This window comes from Drosophila miranda, chromosome XR, assembly GCF_003369915.1.
Source record: "Drosophila miranda strain MSH22 chromosome XR, D.miranda_PacBio2.1, whole genome shotgun sequence".
Classification (NCBI taxonomy): Eukaryota; Metazoa; Arthropoda; class Insecta; order Diptera; family Drosophilidae; genus Drosophila; species Drosophila miranda.
The window spans coordinates 6,320,396-6,336,811 of NC_046674.1; the positions used below are offsets into that span (position 1 = coordinate 6,320,396).

At 45.1% G+C, this 16,416-nt stretch overlaps 1 protein-coding gene across 1 annotated transcript in view; it reads right to left on the bottom strand.

Annotated features, from left to right (window-relative positions):
• LOC108153617 overlaps positions 1–16,416 on the bottom strand; it is a 62,258-nt gene that overhangs the window by 39,135 nt on the left and 6,707 nt on the right. The window contains exons 2-4 of the mRNA XM_017283718.2: positions 5,167–5,424; positions 4,907–5,043; positions 1,257–1,382 (exon numbers count right to left, since the gene is read on the bottom strand). Of these exons, the coding sequence (XP_017139207.1) occupies positions 1,257–1,382; positions 4,907–5,043; positions 5,167–5,413 (510 nt within the window). The 5' untranslated portion in view covers positions 5,414–5,424. The remainder of the gene's footprint in view (positions 1–1,256; positions 1,383–4,906; positions 5,044–5,166; positions 5,425–16,416) is intronic.

A 16,416-nucleotide genomic window follows, 5' to 3' on the forward strand; every position in this document is an offset into this window, starting at 1 on the left:
ATAGAGGTTTATGGTTTTCCAGCAGAGAGCGAGAGCAGTGCACTAACTAGTTAGCGAAGGGAAATGAAACCAATGAAAATCCCGACTTTTAGCAATCGGAGAGGCCCGTACAGGTTGATGGAGAAAAAGAGAATCTATAAATAATATAGGCAAACTCTTTACCGAATGAAGAAACAACAAAGTAACATAGAATCTAGGCAGAAATGATTTAAATTCATTAAAAGATAAATCCAGCAAACTTCGGGGTTTCGTTTTCTATTCTGAATAGGAGCATATTTAGAAATGATTCAAAGTCCAAAAGAGATACATTTGAGTGTCAACACTTTGTACAAACATTTTATTTAAGCTTCAAATGAAAACAGGGAGCATTGGGCAGTAAGGGAAGTGCAAGAAGTGTATCAAAAGTAATTTATCCAATGCCAGTCAACCCCAAAAACCAGCACAGATAAAGATACAGATGCAGATACAGCTACAGATACAGCTACAGCTATAAAAAGAGAGTGGGAAAGGGAACATATTGCACAAGTCAATTACAGGGATTTAGTGGGCTTTTTTGTACATTCTATTTAGCCAGGATTTTAGTGTTGGCATTACGACGATAAGGAGATCCCAGACCCTACCCAAATGGAGCCGCAAAGTTTGCGATAAAAATATATACACACACGACACATGGACACCACACACTACTCACTACACACTATATTCGTACTATAGTATGTTGTTATACATGTTGGTACTCGTACATGTTAAATAGTTTTCCTTTTTGTCCCAGTGACGATAGGGCAGGACAGGAATGGGCGGGGCGGGGCAGGGCAGGGCAGGGAAGGGCAGGGCAAATTGATATGAGCACCCAGCAACACGAGCAGCACTCAAGCTTCCAATCCCCAGGATCGACATGACACACACACACACACAGGCGTACAATTCAATTCAATTTGCCGGGCTAATGTGGTATTTGTCAACGGAGGACCAAACAGAAAATTACAGAATTACTCGGACATTGATTGAATCGAACGACAAGCCGAGACGACAACGAAAGAGCAACGACGACGAAAGCTGCCAATCATGGCAGGGACCAACGTACAGGACCAGGACCCCTCACAGCTCCCCGCACAGCTCCCTTCGGCTGGGGCATAAAATTATAGCACAGAGAAATGGAGTGCAAATCGTCCCACGGGAGTTGCTCGGCGAAACTATTTTTATGATTACGCAATATACATTTTAATAAATTAAATTTTTTTGGCTGGCTCTCTTACCTGCATGAAGCCCTCGGGGCAGCCGGGCAGCTCGCCCGTGGGACTTAGATTCGTTTCATAGCCATCCACATCCGTATCGACCATGCCTTCGTCGAAGCGTCCCACCGTAAAGCCATCAAAGATGATCTGCCAAAACGGAATATGTGGTGAAAAAAATGGTACGTGCATATAAATACAGATGTACAAAAATTAATAGAGTGGCGACTATAGGGTACCCTGCGGTGTCTATTATTACATATGTATGTTTGATTTGTATGACTTAATAGGAGATTCATGAGAGACATTAAATTGTATAAATATATCTCATTATTTTAAGCCGATAATCCTTTATACACCTCTGCTCATCCGCAACATTCCAGGGTATTAAAACTATATTTTATATTTGCTTAAAGTTATGCAAATGAAATTCCATTTGCGAAAAAAATGTAAGGGACGACGCCTCATTGTGCTTGGTCCGCATCCGCCCACTGTTTGCATATTTGATTGGCCATAAAAAAAGAAGGAAAATTCCTGGGCACACACACACACACACACACAGGCATACACACACGCAGTTTCCCAGAGAATGCCTGGGATGCCGCCAGGAGTCAAGTCAAGGTCGGAGCGGGATGTTGCGAGGCTGAAAGTCAAGTGTCTAATCTTATATGCAATATGTACTCGTCTGTACATTATGTACTCGCATATACATACATACATATGTGGGAAAACACTTGTACTTCTCCCCCCAATAAAATATGCAAATAAATGTTTGTATTTATGTGTGTGTGTGTGTGTGTGTGCGTGTGTGCTGAAAATTGAAAAGAAAACTCCAATAAAGGGTTGCAGCAGCAGCATTAGATTTCATTCCAACACCTCTCTACGAAGCCGAAAGGAGAGCAGAGATCCCATCCAATTTCTAATATTAAACAAAGGAAAAGTGACAGGTCCTGAATGAAAGTGCGGGGGACTCTGGCATGGCATTTGTGGCTTCATTAAAAGCTGCACTGGACACAGTGCGAAATTCGGGGGAAAACTTTTTCATTTCAAGTTTGGCTTGCTCTGGACTCTTGGGCAAATGAAGCCAAGTAATTTATGTGTGCTGTTATGTGCTGTGCTGTGTGCTTTTTTGTGGAGTCTCCCCCCCCCCCCTATATTTCATGGCTAACAGAATTTTCTGATTTGTGACCTGACAGTGAGGAAACCTTGTTGAAAGTTTTCATCACCAGCAAAAGTGTTTATTTGAATGTGAAGTCGTGTCAACCCTTTTCACTTCCGTGCTTTTTATTTCGAATATTCCGACACAATAAAACACTTAGGAATTGATAAATAAAAGCGGGAAAACACTTCAAAAAGTCGTCTATTGAAGATATTCGCACAAACTCCATATCAAATTCAACCTAATTGCCATAATAAAAAAAAAAATATTCCCTTACTGAGCGCTGATAAAAAATTTGTTTGCAAATACATATTTTGAATTTACTGCGAAAAAAAATATATTCCACGCCGAAATTATTTATAGTAAAAAAAAAAACTCCATTGATTCATGCCTAGAGATATCGAGTTCTTTATTCTGGCTGGTGTTTTTTGTGTATGTGTAAATGTATGTGTGTGTATGTGTGTATATTCATGCTCGGGCCATTAAAGAGCGTGAAAAAAGTTGGAAGAATGAGGGCTATTTGATTAAAGCAAACAAATTGCAGAGTTTGGGTTAAGTTACGAGTATTTCAGTATTTCCATTAAAAATTAGCCCATGGGTAAATGGCAACGTCCCAGGCAATTTAAACTTCGCCATTGGGTTGGGTGGGGACCGGGGACCGGGGACTGGGGACTGGGGATCTGGCTGGGATGGGCTCTGACAATCATCAATCAATATGTACAAACAGACAGGAGCAACAGCAACCAGCGATGTCCGCCCACATCTCGTCCTCGTCCTCGACCACGTCCTTGCCAATGTCTAACATTATTATTTCAAGCAATTTCCCACACAGACGCACCCAGGGTGAGAAGCAGGAAAATGGCAGCACGGCAGAGCCCTGGCGAGAGCGAGGGAAGAACAGGGAAGGGAAGCCAAGTGAAAGCCAACCACATGATTTATATGCCACGAGGATGAAGGGAAACGTGGACGGGGGAACGGGGTTAAGGTTCAAAAAATGTGGTCTACAAATGCGGAAACTCAAAATAAAAAGTTATAACTTATGCATGACAGATTTGTGCAAGGTGCAAAGCCGAAGAAGGAACACTTTTTGCATACACACTCGTATATCCGTATAGCATTTCGTCTACTTATGGAAAGATAAGTATCTAGGGGTATGTGCGACGAATTGGGGAGTGGATGGGTAACTGTTTTTGCTACGACTACGACTTCCTGGAGGGTCTTGCATGTGGAGCTAGAGCTAAAGGGCGATCCCCTTCGCAGTCCCAGCCCCAGTCCCTGTCCCAGTCCCAGTCCTATTCCATCCCTCGTTCAGAGGAGCGCTGCTCATTGCGATGTTTACGCAAATTGCTTGGGAAATCAATTATTCTCGAAATTGAAATTGACGTTTTTCTGACAGCTCGCCAAAAATGTTTTGAAGCGTGTCTAATTTCATTGTCAACGTTAGTCCTTGCCGTGCTCTTTTCTCTCTTCTCTGCTCGCTGCTCGTTTTACTGGATTTCCTATCCCGCCATGGTCCCCAAAGGCTCTTTAAAAGAGCTGCTACTCGACTTAAAGAGCGGGGGGGCGGCCCCCACTGCATTCGGGGGAGTCCTAATGAAGCACGCACAGAATGCCCAGAAACCCCAAAAATGTCAGGAGATATGCCATCGGGGCGACAATCGGAGCACAGACTTGAATGGGCTGCACTCCGTAACAGAGAAGGGGAATATGATTTCTGAATAGCACTTCTCGCAGATGGGGCTGGAAATCATTCGGGGATAGACGGATTTTGTGCATTTTCTGTACGCCAAGATAAAAGTTTATGTTTTTCTTATGTTTTGGGGGATTAAAGGAATGATAATTCTTGAAGCAAAGCTGGTGTTCAGATACACAAATACAAAGAAGTACTGGTAGCTAGAAAGATTTTCTAATCTCAGAAATAAACAGGGGATTTGTGTCTCTTTTTCCACCAATTTCGTGTATAAATTAAATTTTTTAAATCTGAAAACTTGTGTCAATGCAACTGCATATACATATTGCTTGTACAGGATTTCAGGCACACACACGCACACACACACAGACAGGTTCTTATCCGATATGTACGACTGTGCCTTTGGTTGCGGGAGGATACTATGTCTCGAAATATTTCACGGTGGGGCACTTGTGCGTGTCGCTGACTGACAATACCTTCCAGTGGTTCTGTCTGCCTTTCTGTGTGTGTGTCGGCGTGTGTTTGTTCCTGTTAGAGTGTCCTCTTCCGCCTCGACTCTTCTTTCTCCCCCCTGGCCAAGTGCATGGCTATGTGTGTGTGTGTGTGTGTGTGTGTGCGTGTGTGCAGTGCACTTTTATGTCGCTGACGCACGGCTAATCTTTGGCCTACGGGCGCACTAAAGCCAACAACGGGCCAATGGACAGCGCAGACACCGGACAACGGATACAACAGAAAACCCCGGCAAACACTCCGAACAGTGTACAGAACCCCCACTCCATCCCACCCCCCTCCCCCTTCCCCGCGCTACTGCGTCCTCTTACTCACCTGAACGATGTCGCCTTGATCATGACCGGATGCTGTGAATGTCAAGTGACAGAGGAACGGCAATTTATTCCACTGTGGCGTTGGCACTTTTATGGCATAGGTGCGTCCAATATCCCCGTAATATGTACGATTGCACACTGTCATCGTGCACAGAGGGAGAGAGAGAGAGAGAGAGAGAGAGAGAGAGAGGAGATATATATATATGGTTTTATGTAGACAGAGCCTTCTCGATAGAGCCCCAGCTGTCATGATTTACTCACCCGAACAATGTTTGGGCTCGTCGCTGCCATCGGCACAGTCGCTGCGTCCATCGCAGTATTTGTCCAGAGGAACGCAAATGTTGCCACTGTTCCCGCTGCCCTTGCAGGAGAACTCCGAGACGCGGCACGCAAGACCGAGAGTGGCCAACAGGAGAAGCGGCAGCAGCACCGCGGGCAGCAGCAGTTGCAGCTGCCACGCCGAGCCCCGCATCGGATGGTGGCAGTGTTGTTTGTGGCGTCTCCCCATGCTGGGCAAACCTGCAACGGAGGCGAAAGCGAGGCGATGAATGGAGATTAGTTGAGTCAACAAATTGTCAGGTGATGTGCAGGAATCAAAGGGCTCCAGTCAACTGGAAAATGAGATGGCGGTTGAGTGTGTGACCGTCAGGTGACCCAGATGAGTGCGTTCCTTAGACTCTGCATTGGAAAATAGATTGTGGGGAGATAGCTCTCGGTTATCCTTTCCATATCCTTCAAGTAACTTGGCTTCCTTGTAATGCTTCTTAAACTCATTCGTTCATTTCTCTCCCTAAATGTACAAGACTCTTCTTGTATTTTCTTTGACAACCTCCACCATGTGGGTCCCGTTTCCAAAACCAAAAACATTTCCAACATCATCTGCAAACTCCTCGACATTCCCCTAATTTCTCAATTCCCTGGTAACCTCACAACTTTCTCATTTTTTATCTCTTGGAACTGCCTTCGGCTTCGTCTTCGTCTTCGCCTTTGCCGTCGCCCCATTCTCTAACTAATTATTTTAGCTTTCAGCTTTCGGAATAAGTATTTCCCGTTGGCCACTTGTAAGTTTCGAGAACAAAGGGGGAGAACAGGAGGGGAAGTCAGACCCCAAGGAGCAGACGGCAGTGTCCCCAAAGCAGGGGCTAAGTATATGAAAGTGTCCCGGCTGGCATTATCTTCATTCCTTAACCCTCGCTGAAAGACGACACACACACATCCACACACCCACACACATGGCAAGTGTTCCGTTCCACTCAGGGGAGGGAAGGACACAATTATAGCACAAGTCGAGCGGGAAACATATTGACAGGACGAACCCACAGGGGGATTCCCCTTCACAGCACAGCATAGCATAGCAGAGCACAGCACGGATGGAGCGGGAGAGATAAAACGGGAATGGGAAGCCAAGCGTTATGAGTGTTTTCCCGCTAGACACGCGTCGGTCCTGCGCTGTCTCCCTGCCACATTATTATGCTTTATTTCCGTGTGCCCTCGCTTGCTCGCCTACTCGGCTGCTTTACTTTTATTAAAAATGTCGTCAAATCTACATATAGAAAGAAGTCCGGGGGAATTCCGCCTAAGACGCTGTCTCAGCATGTTGTCTTGGACTTTTCTCTGCCCTTTTAGTTTTTCCCCAAAGCCGTTCTTCCTTCTGGCCTGGGCCTGGGCCTGGGCCTGGTCCTGGTCTGAAGTGTTTACAACACTTCCGGCGTATAATGGAAAACAAAAGGCTTAAAAGGGGATACACAAAGGATTTGAGCAATCAAGTGCGCTTCTGAGAACGCAGACCGATAACAGTTTTCTTTTTCCTTTTTCCATTTTTCTTTTTTTTCTTTTGCTGCCACTGCCTCTGCATCTTTTACCCTCCTCATTTTTTTCACCTGCCATTAACTTGGACGAGGCTCAATGATGATGGCGACAAGAGGAAAGGGCGAGAGAGAGCCCACAGTTTGTTTCAAAGTCATAACAATGCCGAGTTTTCAATATACGAAGGATCCCGATCCCACACGTATGAGTCATAAACTTCTCCCCCGAGTGTGTCACTGTGTGAGTGCGAGTGTGTATGTGTGTGTGTGTGTGGCCAGACCAGGCCAGGGCGAAAAAAGGCATAAAACTTCAAGTAGTTACGTCCAAATGTCTGCACGGTTTTAGCCAGCTCGACAGCAACAACAGTAAAAGCCAAAAGGGTGGAAAGTGCGAGAGAGAAATGGCGTTCGAGGGTTTTGCCTCTGCTGCCTCTGCTGCCTTTTATGTCTAAAGTTTCACTTGAACATGGGGCAAAAAATACATTTAAATTCTATGGGGAAATGCAATGCTGGCACCTATGGTGCAAAAGGATCCCCGGCTAACGGAATTTTAATTTTAAACTCCACTGGATTTTGGCGAAAAATATCATCAAATCAAAAACTATTCCCACCAACCCCCAGAAACTAAAGCCAAAGTTAATTCAATGCCATCGCTCAATGTGCCTGGTTGATTGAGCTTAAGATTCCAGTTGCACTCGAGCAGGCAGGAAGGATAATAGTAGCTCCAACTAAGGATGGCGTCCAAGGATAATCGCTGGCAACACAAGCACCCGCTCAGGTTCAGGAAAAACATGGAAATGGCTTGTAAGCTATCCCCTGACCACATGCCAGCAAAACAGTAAGAAAGGAAGCTAAAGAAGGAAGAGGAGGCCAAACAACAAAGGGAGAAGCACCAGAGGCACCACCAAACGGAGCAAAAGAAACATTGGAGGAGAGAGAAAAGCTTCCCGGAAGAATGGCGGCCATGTACGCCAAGTAATTTTATACAAAAATCTCCTCCATTTCCATTTCATTGTTGGCTCTCGTTGATCCTCTCCTGCTGCTGCTGCTGGTGCTGCTAAGGCTGCTTCCTGGCAGTTAGCTACTTCAATGCTCCATTGGCATTCCCATTCCCATTCGCATTTCCGTTTCCATGGCCATTTTCCACGACATAGTTTTCCCCGCACATCCCAAAGATTGTCGTGATTCGAAGGTCTTTCATTACATTTATGGCCACAGAGGCAGACCAGACCAAAGGCCGCAGGAGCTGGAGCAGTCGGAGCAGCAGCCTTTGCCTGAGCTAATCCAATCAATGCACTCTCATGCCTCGACACAATCAAATTCTAGTTACAATTTGAAGTCTCCTCACACACACACATGCAGACGCACGCACTCACACCCAAGCAATTAGAAAGAGAGAGAGAGAGAGAGAGAGAGAGAGAGAGAGAAGGAAACGGAAACTACATATGGAACTACCATGAGGCAGGGCCACTGACAAGGACAGGACATGACAGGACATGAAGGACAGGCTGGGTAAAAATTTGCCACAATTGACAATGAATTTATGCGATGCTTATGAAAGGCTTACGGGGTAAGTCGCTTTTACCGAATGACAGAGTTCCCCTTCACTCTCTGGAACGAGAGACAGCTGGAGAAGACGGTAGAGCGACAGAGACAGCTATAGGTGATGACTGGCACACAGGGAGACAATGGCAGTGACGCAGGCGATGACAATGTTCCTGGTCCTGGGTCCTGGCCTTTCTCTGAAACCCCGTAAATAAAGCGCATCTAGGCAAAAAAAAGCGAATCTAACGTTGGGAGCTGCTCAAAGGAAGCAGAGGAGAAGACGAGAAGACCTCTATCAAAGAGGAGAGAAAAAATGGAAATTCTTTTGCTGGTAAAAATTACTCTAAAAATGATGCTGCAAATGAGAACATTTGTATTTTTTCCATTTCCCTGGAAATGAAACAATTTTTGCTAAAAAACAAAAAAAAAAAACCAAACAGGAAGAAAAAACAATAATAATATTTATAATTAAATTAAGAAGGAACGGCACTTGTGTGTGGGGGGAGGGGGAGGAGTACAGGCCAAAGGCGAGGCGCCTCCAATGGCCAGAAGGCGTCAGAAATTAGCATAACAAAGCCATTAGGCGAGAGGGGCACAGAGGAGCGGCAGTGGATTGTGATTTCAAAGGCGAAATCCAGAGTGGAAGCGTTGGTAATGACAGAGGCACAAGGCACAAGGCCGGGAGACGGAGACCAGAAGAACACTGGGGGGCTGGAGGGGTTGGAGTGCGGGTTCGTGGGAAAACGCTGCTGGGCAACGGCGGAAAAACGCCAACACAAACACAAACACAAACAGACTACGAATGTCATCCGCAGAGCAGGAGCAGGCTACACATAGGGAAAATGGAAAAGCACACGATGAAAACAGACTCCCAAAATAACAGAAAATAGCCTCAAGACATGTTAAATTTATGCTAAACCTTGAGTCTACTAAAATGATCTGTTTAATGCTTGCTGCAAATGATTTTTCACTTTAATTTCATTTTCATGCGGGTTTATTTTTCTTCCAGTGTAGCTCTTTGCTGGTTGCCATTTTTTTTCTCTTCTGCTTTTCCGCTGTCTACGTGGGAAGCTACTTTTTGAGTAATGGCCAAGATTACGCCTGCAATGTAAGGGAGAGGGTGTGGTGGACAGCAGAAGAGGGGAGAGGAGAGGAGAGGAGAGCAGGGCATAGGAGGATTGAGACGAGGTCCTGCCGCTTGTCTTTGCACAATTTAAAGTTGGTGTCACGCATCACGCTTCGGTCTAATGAGTCTCGTTTCTCCTCTCGTTTTCGCTCAGTATCGTCGCATCGTGGCATCGTGGCATGGTCTCTGTGCGGCAACGTTGCAACGTGATTTGGCCAACGCGGAACTCAATCAAGCTGCGGCCCCCAGAGGGAGACGGGCAGAGGGCACGCCCTCTGATGTATTGCGGCGGAGACAATGCGGCGTATGAGCAATATATAATTGGGAATTGGCTGGAACTGAATTAATCAGAGGAGACAAAATAAACGAGCATTTCATTGTCATCATTGAAAATAGCGCATTGGATGATGGCCTTGGATTCAAGATATATGGCCATAATCAGCACTATCTTTGGCCATTTGTCTTGCACTATGTTCCACTTGCCTGCACAGAAATTTAATCAAGTTTCCTTTCGCATTTTACACCCAAAGTCATTTGCCCTATGATATGACTTATTTGCCACATACTCGCCACCTCCCTAGCCCTTAACTATTTCTCGTGCTGGGGGGAAATACCAAGAGTCATGACCATTAAAGTTGGCAACACATAAAACTGACGGAGTGCCACCATCCAGCAGTTCTGCGAGTTTTTGCCACATTAAAAATGTAAACTTAATTTTAAAGCCAAGGCGGAGGGACCTCTGGGAGCACCAGGATCTCTTCCTGCGTGTGTAGTGGAGTGGAGTGTGCGGGGAATTTTTAGTTGCGAGTCGGAATTGGTAGTGGTAGTGGCAGTTCTCATGGTAGTGGTAGTGGTAGTGGGGAGAAGGCAGCAGTCTCATACAACTATAATGCCGAATCCCGGACGGTTCTTTCTCTGAGAAAACATTTCGCATAAAATGCCAAATGCTTTTGGTTCTGTAAGCATGTGTATGGGGGGAGGGGCATGAGGCGCGGGGCGTGGGGCGTGGGGCTCCGCTCGTAAAGCAAACGATTGTGTAGCCCAAGCTACATACAACACTGACAACAATGTAAGGACCGCGCGCCGTCGTGGACCGTTTTTATGCCCAGCGAAAGCCGTAAAAAGGCCGCTCCGCTGCTTCTACGCCAGAAAGCCGAACAAATTGCATATGAGCATTTTGCATTTTCAATTTAAATTTTTCGCGCTCACTTCGCCAGGAATCCGGAAAAAAAGCAAAAGATACAAGCAGCAAGCAGCAAGCAGCTGGGCGGTAAAGGGTGCAAATTGAAATTCGCGCTATCTCTGCATATCATTTCTCGGCCAGAACAACCCAAAAGGCCAATGAACTTTGCCTGAGAGATAAGGAGCGGCTAATGCAGCTGCATGCATTGGCCTGGGCCGAAAATAAAGAAGAAGAAAACTTGAGGTGGGTTCAAGGACTGGGCACAGACAACGCCACACCGAACGCCGATTGCCTCCAGGGCCGGGGACTAGACTGCAGATTTCTTTGCGAGTACTTTTTTCTTTTCATTTTCTTCCATTTTCTTTTCTTTGCTTCAGTCCGGCATAATGAGGCACACGCCAACACACTCTAACACCCACATATCACGCATACGCCCCGTCAGACATTCAGTGAAGGAAAAGCTCTAAGAAATGAGTGGACTTTGCGATACTCTCTAAGGAGAAAATACACATTTAAACAGCCACATATCTACTGCTGATACCTTGGCAAATCGACATCTAAATTCTGGTACAACAGAAAAGAATTACTGGCATGCAGATGACGAGAGGGAGCTTCCATGTTCTCGCACTGGATCCCCTACCTTTTATCAGCTAAATACACCACAAAGATAACTAGGGATAGATATAGAGATGTTTAAGATGCAGATAGAGATGGAAATGGTGCTGCTGCTGGTGTTGGTGCTGGCGTTGGTGTTGGTGCTGGGGCGATGCCCAGGCTTTTGCGTTTAATCTTATGAATCTTTGAACATACTTTAGCACTTTGACACTTTTGCCCATCGGCGGCGTTAGCGTTGGCGTTGGCGGTGGCAGTGTCAGGCCATGGCAAACAGTTTTCGGTCGGCTTTTTAGACTCTGTCGCAGGAGCAGCAGCAGGAGTAGCAGCAGAGTGCCATTAGAGTACAAGAAGAAGGCACAAGGCATGAGGCATGAGGCATGAGAGGCAAGGGGTAAGGGGTAAGCAGAAGGAGGGTTTTACCATCCTACGTGTGGCGGCTTTACCAGTGTCTTAGATTAATGGCAGTTGGTGGCTGAAACGTTGCTTTTAGGTGTTGTGTGTGCGAATAGAGTCGACGTGCCTGAGTGCCCTCCTAAAGAGGCTACATTCCGTGGTTGTGTCTCTATTCGATAACATACATGCATATGTATATGTGTATCGGGATATATTTAAAGCATTGACCCCAGACCATTGCCAAAGATAAAGTTGTATCTCAAAGCTCTATCCAATTGCCAATAGGGGTTTATTTGAAACTAAGAAATCCTCAATTGAGTATTAACAGAATTAAGCATTTATTTTGCAGCATTAGGACTCTCCTCATAAATAATTCAGGCCAATATTGAAACTTTAAGCTTGTATTCCATGATATTCCATGATATTTAATTTATTTAAATATCCACAATGTCATCCACATACAAATAAATTTCAAATTAAATAAAAATAAAGCCTTAAACACGTTGAAAGAATGTTTGTTGGGGATTTAATCGTAGTTGTTGGTGTTGTTGTTGTTGTTGTTGTTTGTGGTGGGTGAAAGTTGGTTCTTTTCATTTTATTTTGCGGTGCAACTAAATAGAAAATGAAAAATTTATAGAAATTCAAATGCAATGCCGGGCCTTAACGCAAAGCAGGCTTAAATACAGGGTCAGAACGGGAAAAGAGATACAAACTGGGAAAGACTGAACCGGAATTGTGGAAAGCGAAGGAACGGGACGGGACGGGAAGGGAAGGGAAGGGAAGGCAGAGAAGTGGAGGGATATTCAGACGGAGAGCTATCAATGGCAGCAGTTGCTACAAAATGCCAAATTTGCATATAAAGTAAAATTGAAAATGCCACTGGGAATGGTTAAGGAAGCAGAAGAAGCTCCCAAAACCAAACCAAGCCCGGAAAAAATAGAAAGAAAACACCCAAAAAGCCGACAAATGCAGTTCTTGACTTCAGTGCAGGCCAATGCCATTTTCTGTCTACTCTCCTACGGTTTCCTTAACCTTTTTCCCCCACCACTATTCCTCTCTCTTTTCCTGCGTTTCTCTTAAAAATATTTACATTGATTTGCTTGGCTCTGGTTTGCCTCCCTTCCACTTGCCACAGTGTTGAAATATAAATTGCAGGCACTTTATATTTGATAGGCAGACTTGCGGAAATACGCGTCACGTACAGAGTGTGGCAGGGGCTGGTGGCAAGGGCTGGTGGCAGGGCCAGCGATAGGCAGAATCAGAAGCCACAAATCACAAGACCCACAGTGATCTAATCCTCTCCTGCACACTAGAGATGGCAATTCGCTTTTTCGACTTTCTGGCTGGCTGGTGGCTTCTCATCGCGGGATGTATATATTTCGATATTTGAGATATCTTTTAGCCCCATCGGACATATCTTTTGTTCATGTTCACACCTTATTCAATCAGTAAAAGGCACGCTCTAAGGTCCAGTTCCACTAAAGATGAGCAGATTTCTACTGCGGATGGAGGCAACCGCTAATTTGAGAGTGTTTCCCATCTCTAAGGCCCATGCCGCCGTGAACTATTTTCTCGTTTCTGTCTTTTTTGTAGGTTTTGGTTACGCTACCAGGTAAACGCTGCCCGGGAGAATCCTCCTGGCCACGGTGCCTAACTGATACAAATTTGTTACACGTACAGCTGGAGGGTAAACGAAGGACAGGGAAGGCTCTGCCAGGATATCCCTGTACAGGAGAGTACGTGTGTTCGTTAGCCTAAAATCCGCGTTGGCTGTACAGCCACCATCCCTGCCGCCTCTGGTCTGTCCTGCAGCCTTCAGCCTCCAGCCTCCAGAACGGTGGTTGTTGTTGCTGCTGCTGCTGCGCCAGGGCTAAAAACTAATTCGAAATTCATGGGCTCGATTTGCATTTTTGATTACTTGGAATACACTCTAGTCGTCGCCACACTACGCACACTACTTCGAGATGTGGATGTGGATGTGGATAAGGATAGGAACAGTAGGGATCGCAGGGATAGCAGGGCTTCAAATACGAATAACTAAACTAGTTGGAGCCGCTTTCATTGTCTTGGCCTGCCCCGCAAGGAGCCCCAAAAACTAGGCGAAAAAGGCTACAGGATATATGAGTACAGAATACGTACACGTACATAAATACATGAAGGTTTTTGGCCATAGTGTAGGTCTGTGGCGCAAAGGTGTGATATTTATATTTATGAAAGGAAAATTGTGCGGCTTTGGGGACTTGGGGACAATGTTTGGGGCTTGTGGCTTCGGGTTGGTGGGGGAGGGGGAGGGATATTTTTCGTTAGTTTTAAGTAATTGGGCGCCGTTTTATGGCACACAAAACAGGTGCAGGGGCCACAGGTGCGCCTTTGGGGGAGGCGCATAAATATTAAAATAAAAATAAAATTATAATGTATGCGTTATGGTTTAATTGCTTGCAGTAAAACGTGTCTCTCTGTCTCCTTCTCTATATACATATATATATATTTATACATATGTGTATGTATGTACCTTCCCCTTGAGTGCTGCATTTTTGTGGCTTTAATTAAAAGCACACGTGTATATCCGATGGGAAAGCACTTTATACAACAAAAAACTGAAATAAAAATCTAGAGAATGTGTCTGCCATGAAACAAAGACTGGTGATTGTACGCATATCAGAGAACTAATGGAATTCAATGGCTGATTTATATGAAAGTTCCTTAAATTCTTTTCTAGCTCTTATTAAAATTTCCGAGTATCCATTTCACGTTTTTTTCCTTTTTTCCTAGAAAATTACACCATCGCATATCAAAATGTTCCCATATTACCCATAGAACGCCATCCGCTTTCAAAGATTCCTCCTTATTGCCAGCCGCATTCGCATTCGCCCAAAATCCAGCGCCACTCCGCCAACTAATGGTTACAGCCCCATTTGTAGTCATTTACCTCTTTGCCGAGGCGGCTCTGCCTTCATTAGGCCACTCCACAAGTTCCCTACAATTTCATTGCACAACAACATGAAAATGTGCTAATTTGTTTAGTCAGCGGCACTTTCCAAACTGCACTAATGCTGACAAATAACTATAATAATGGCAGTAGTAGGAACAGCCATTCCATTCCGAGAGCTGCGACAAAACTTTCAAATATGTTAAGCCTGTCACTGAATCTACCTCTGGAGCGGACCCTACCTCCACCGTGGGGTCGGGTCTGGTGTCCCATTGTCATTGCCTTTGATGGCGTTGATTGTCTACGTGTTTGCGTGTTGGCCCGACATTAGGGCCGGAGACGGGAAGGACACCGCCGCCGAACGACTTAATTAGTCAAAAAATTTCAACAATGTTTTGCGCCTGAATATTCAGGATGTTCTATATGTATGTATTCTCGTATCTTAGAGAGAGATGTTCGCCTCAGAGAAAGGAGGAAAGGGGGGCATTCGCTTGTTTCCCCCCCCCAAAAAAATGTCGTCTCAATTTGCGGCGACGCCTGGGACAATAAATTACATTAGCCACATTAACTTTTTTCCCTCTTGATTTTTGATTATGCGGCTGTCTCTTTCTCACTGTCTGTATGACAGAGGGGGCGAGGAGTGGGGTTCCCATCCTTTTTACGTGGATGTATGTGTGCACACGTGCCTGCGCAAATAATCGACCATGTTTCCTAATCAATGACCCTTATCACCCTGTCATTGGTGGCTTTAATTAAAGTTCAAACTGTCAGACAGCAGCGCCAGAATCGAGGCGAACGTAAATTGAATTTTAATGTATTGTCCCTATACGTATACGTATACGTAATATCTATCCGCTAGAAGCGCTTGCCAAACGATTTTGCCCCGTCTTTAATGCAATCAATATGGAGGACGAGAGCACGGCTCGACGAAACTTAGCCCACATTTCTGCAAGTCGAGCCGTAAGCTCTGAAGCAGCCACTTGACAAGCTGCCGCAGGGGGGATTGCCAACGGAGGAGGAGCAGGAGCAGCAGCGGCAGGGGAAGGAGAAGGAGTAGAGAAAGAGTGCTGGGAAATAAAAGCGAAAGGCGACGTCCTCAATTTCTCAATTTTTTGTCTTCTGGTTTTTGTTGTCCTCGTACTCGAACTCGTATTCTGTGGCCTAGTTTTTTCGGGGCGTGCAATCAAGGCGGTATTGGCGCGTATTAGAAAATGCAATTTCTCATCAGCGAAAACGAGAGAAAGTGTCAGAGAGAAAGGCGGAGGGAGAGTCGGTAATTGGGCGATGGTATTCAAAGGGGAGAAGCCATTTCGAATGGGGTTTTTTTTACTGTAGGCGATGCTGAAATTGTTTGTGATCCACACACATCTATGCTTAGAAAATTTCAATAGAAAGCACATCATCCAAGACTCATCCAGCTTCTTGTCCGGCAATTGTTTATTAACTATTTGCTTGTTTGATTGGGGCTTCCATTTTTTTTGGGGGCTGGTTCGTGTTTATTGTGATATCTCTGGTATTTATTGGCACTTGATGTCCTGTCCTGTGCTGTCCTGTCCTGTCCTGTCCTGTCCGGTCCTGTGCTTCGTGTCACGTATTCTCTGTGGTAGCTTCAAGCACATGTGCTCCGATACGTTTTGTGGAATTTTATCTTGGCAATTTATTAGTCCTTTATGCAAATCAAATAACACACTAAAAAATATCGTTTCAATTTTGCTTTGTCAGTGGATTTCAGAGGCGATAGAGGGGGCTTTCGAGCGTTTCCAATTGAAACGCTTTTGGCAAAATATTTATACATAAATTCCCATTGATTATTTTGTTTTTTTAGCGTGAACTCTGTCTGGTTCTTTAATTAATTGATTGCATTTTTGTGACAGCAAATAGATAACAGTCCGCTGTAATCAAACAAAAGCCAAAC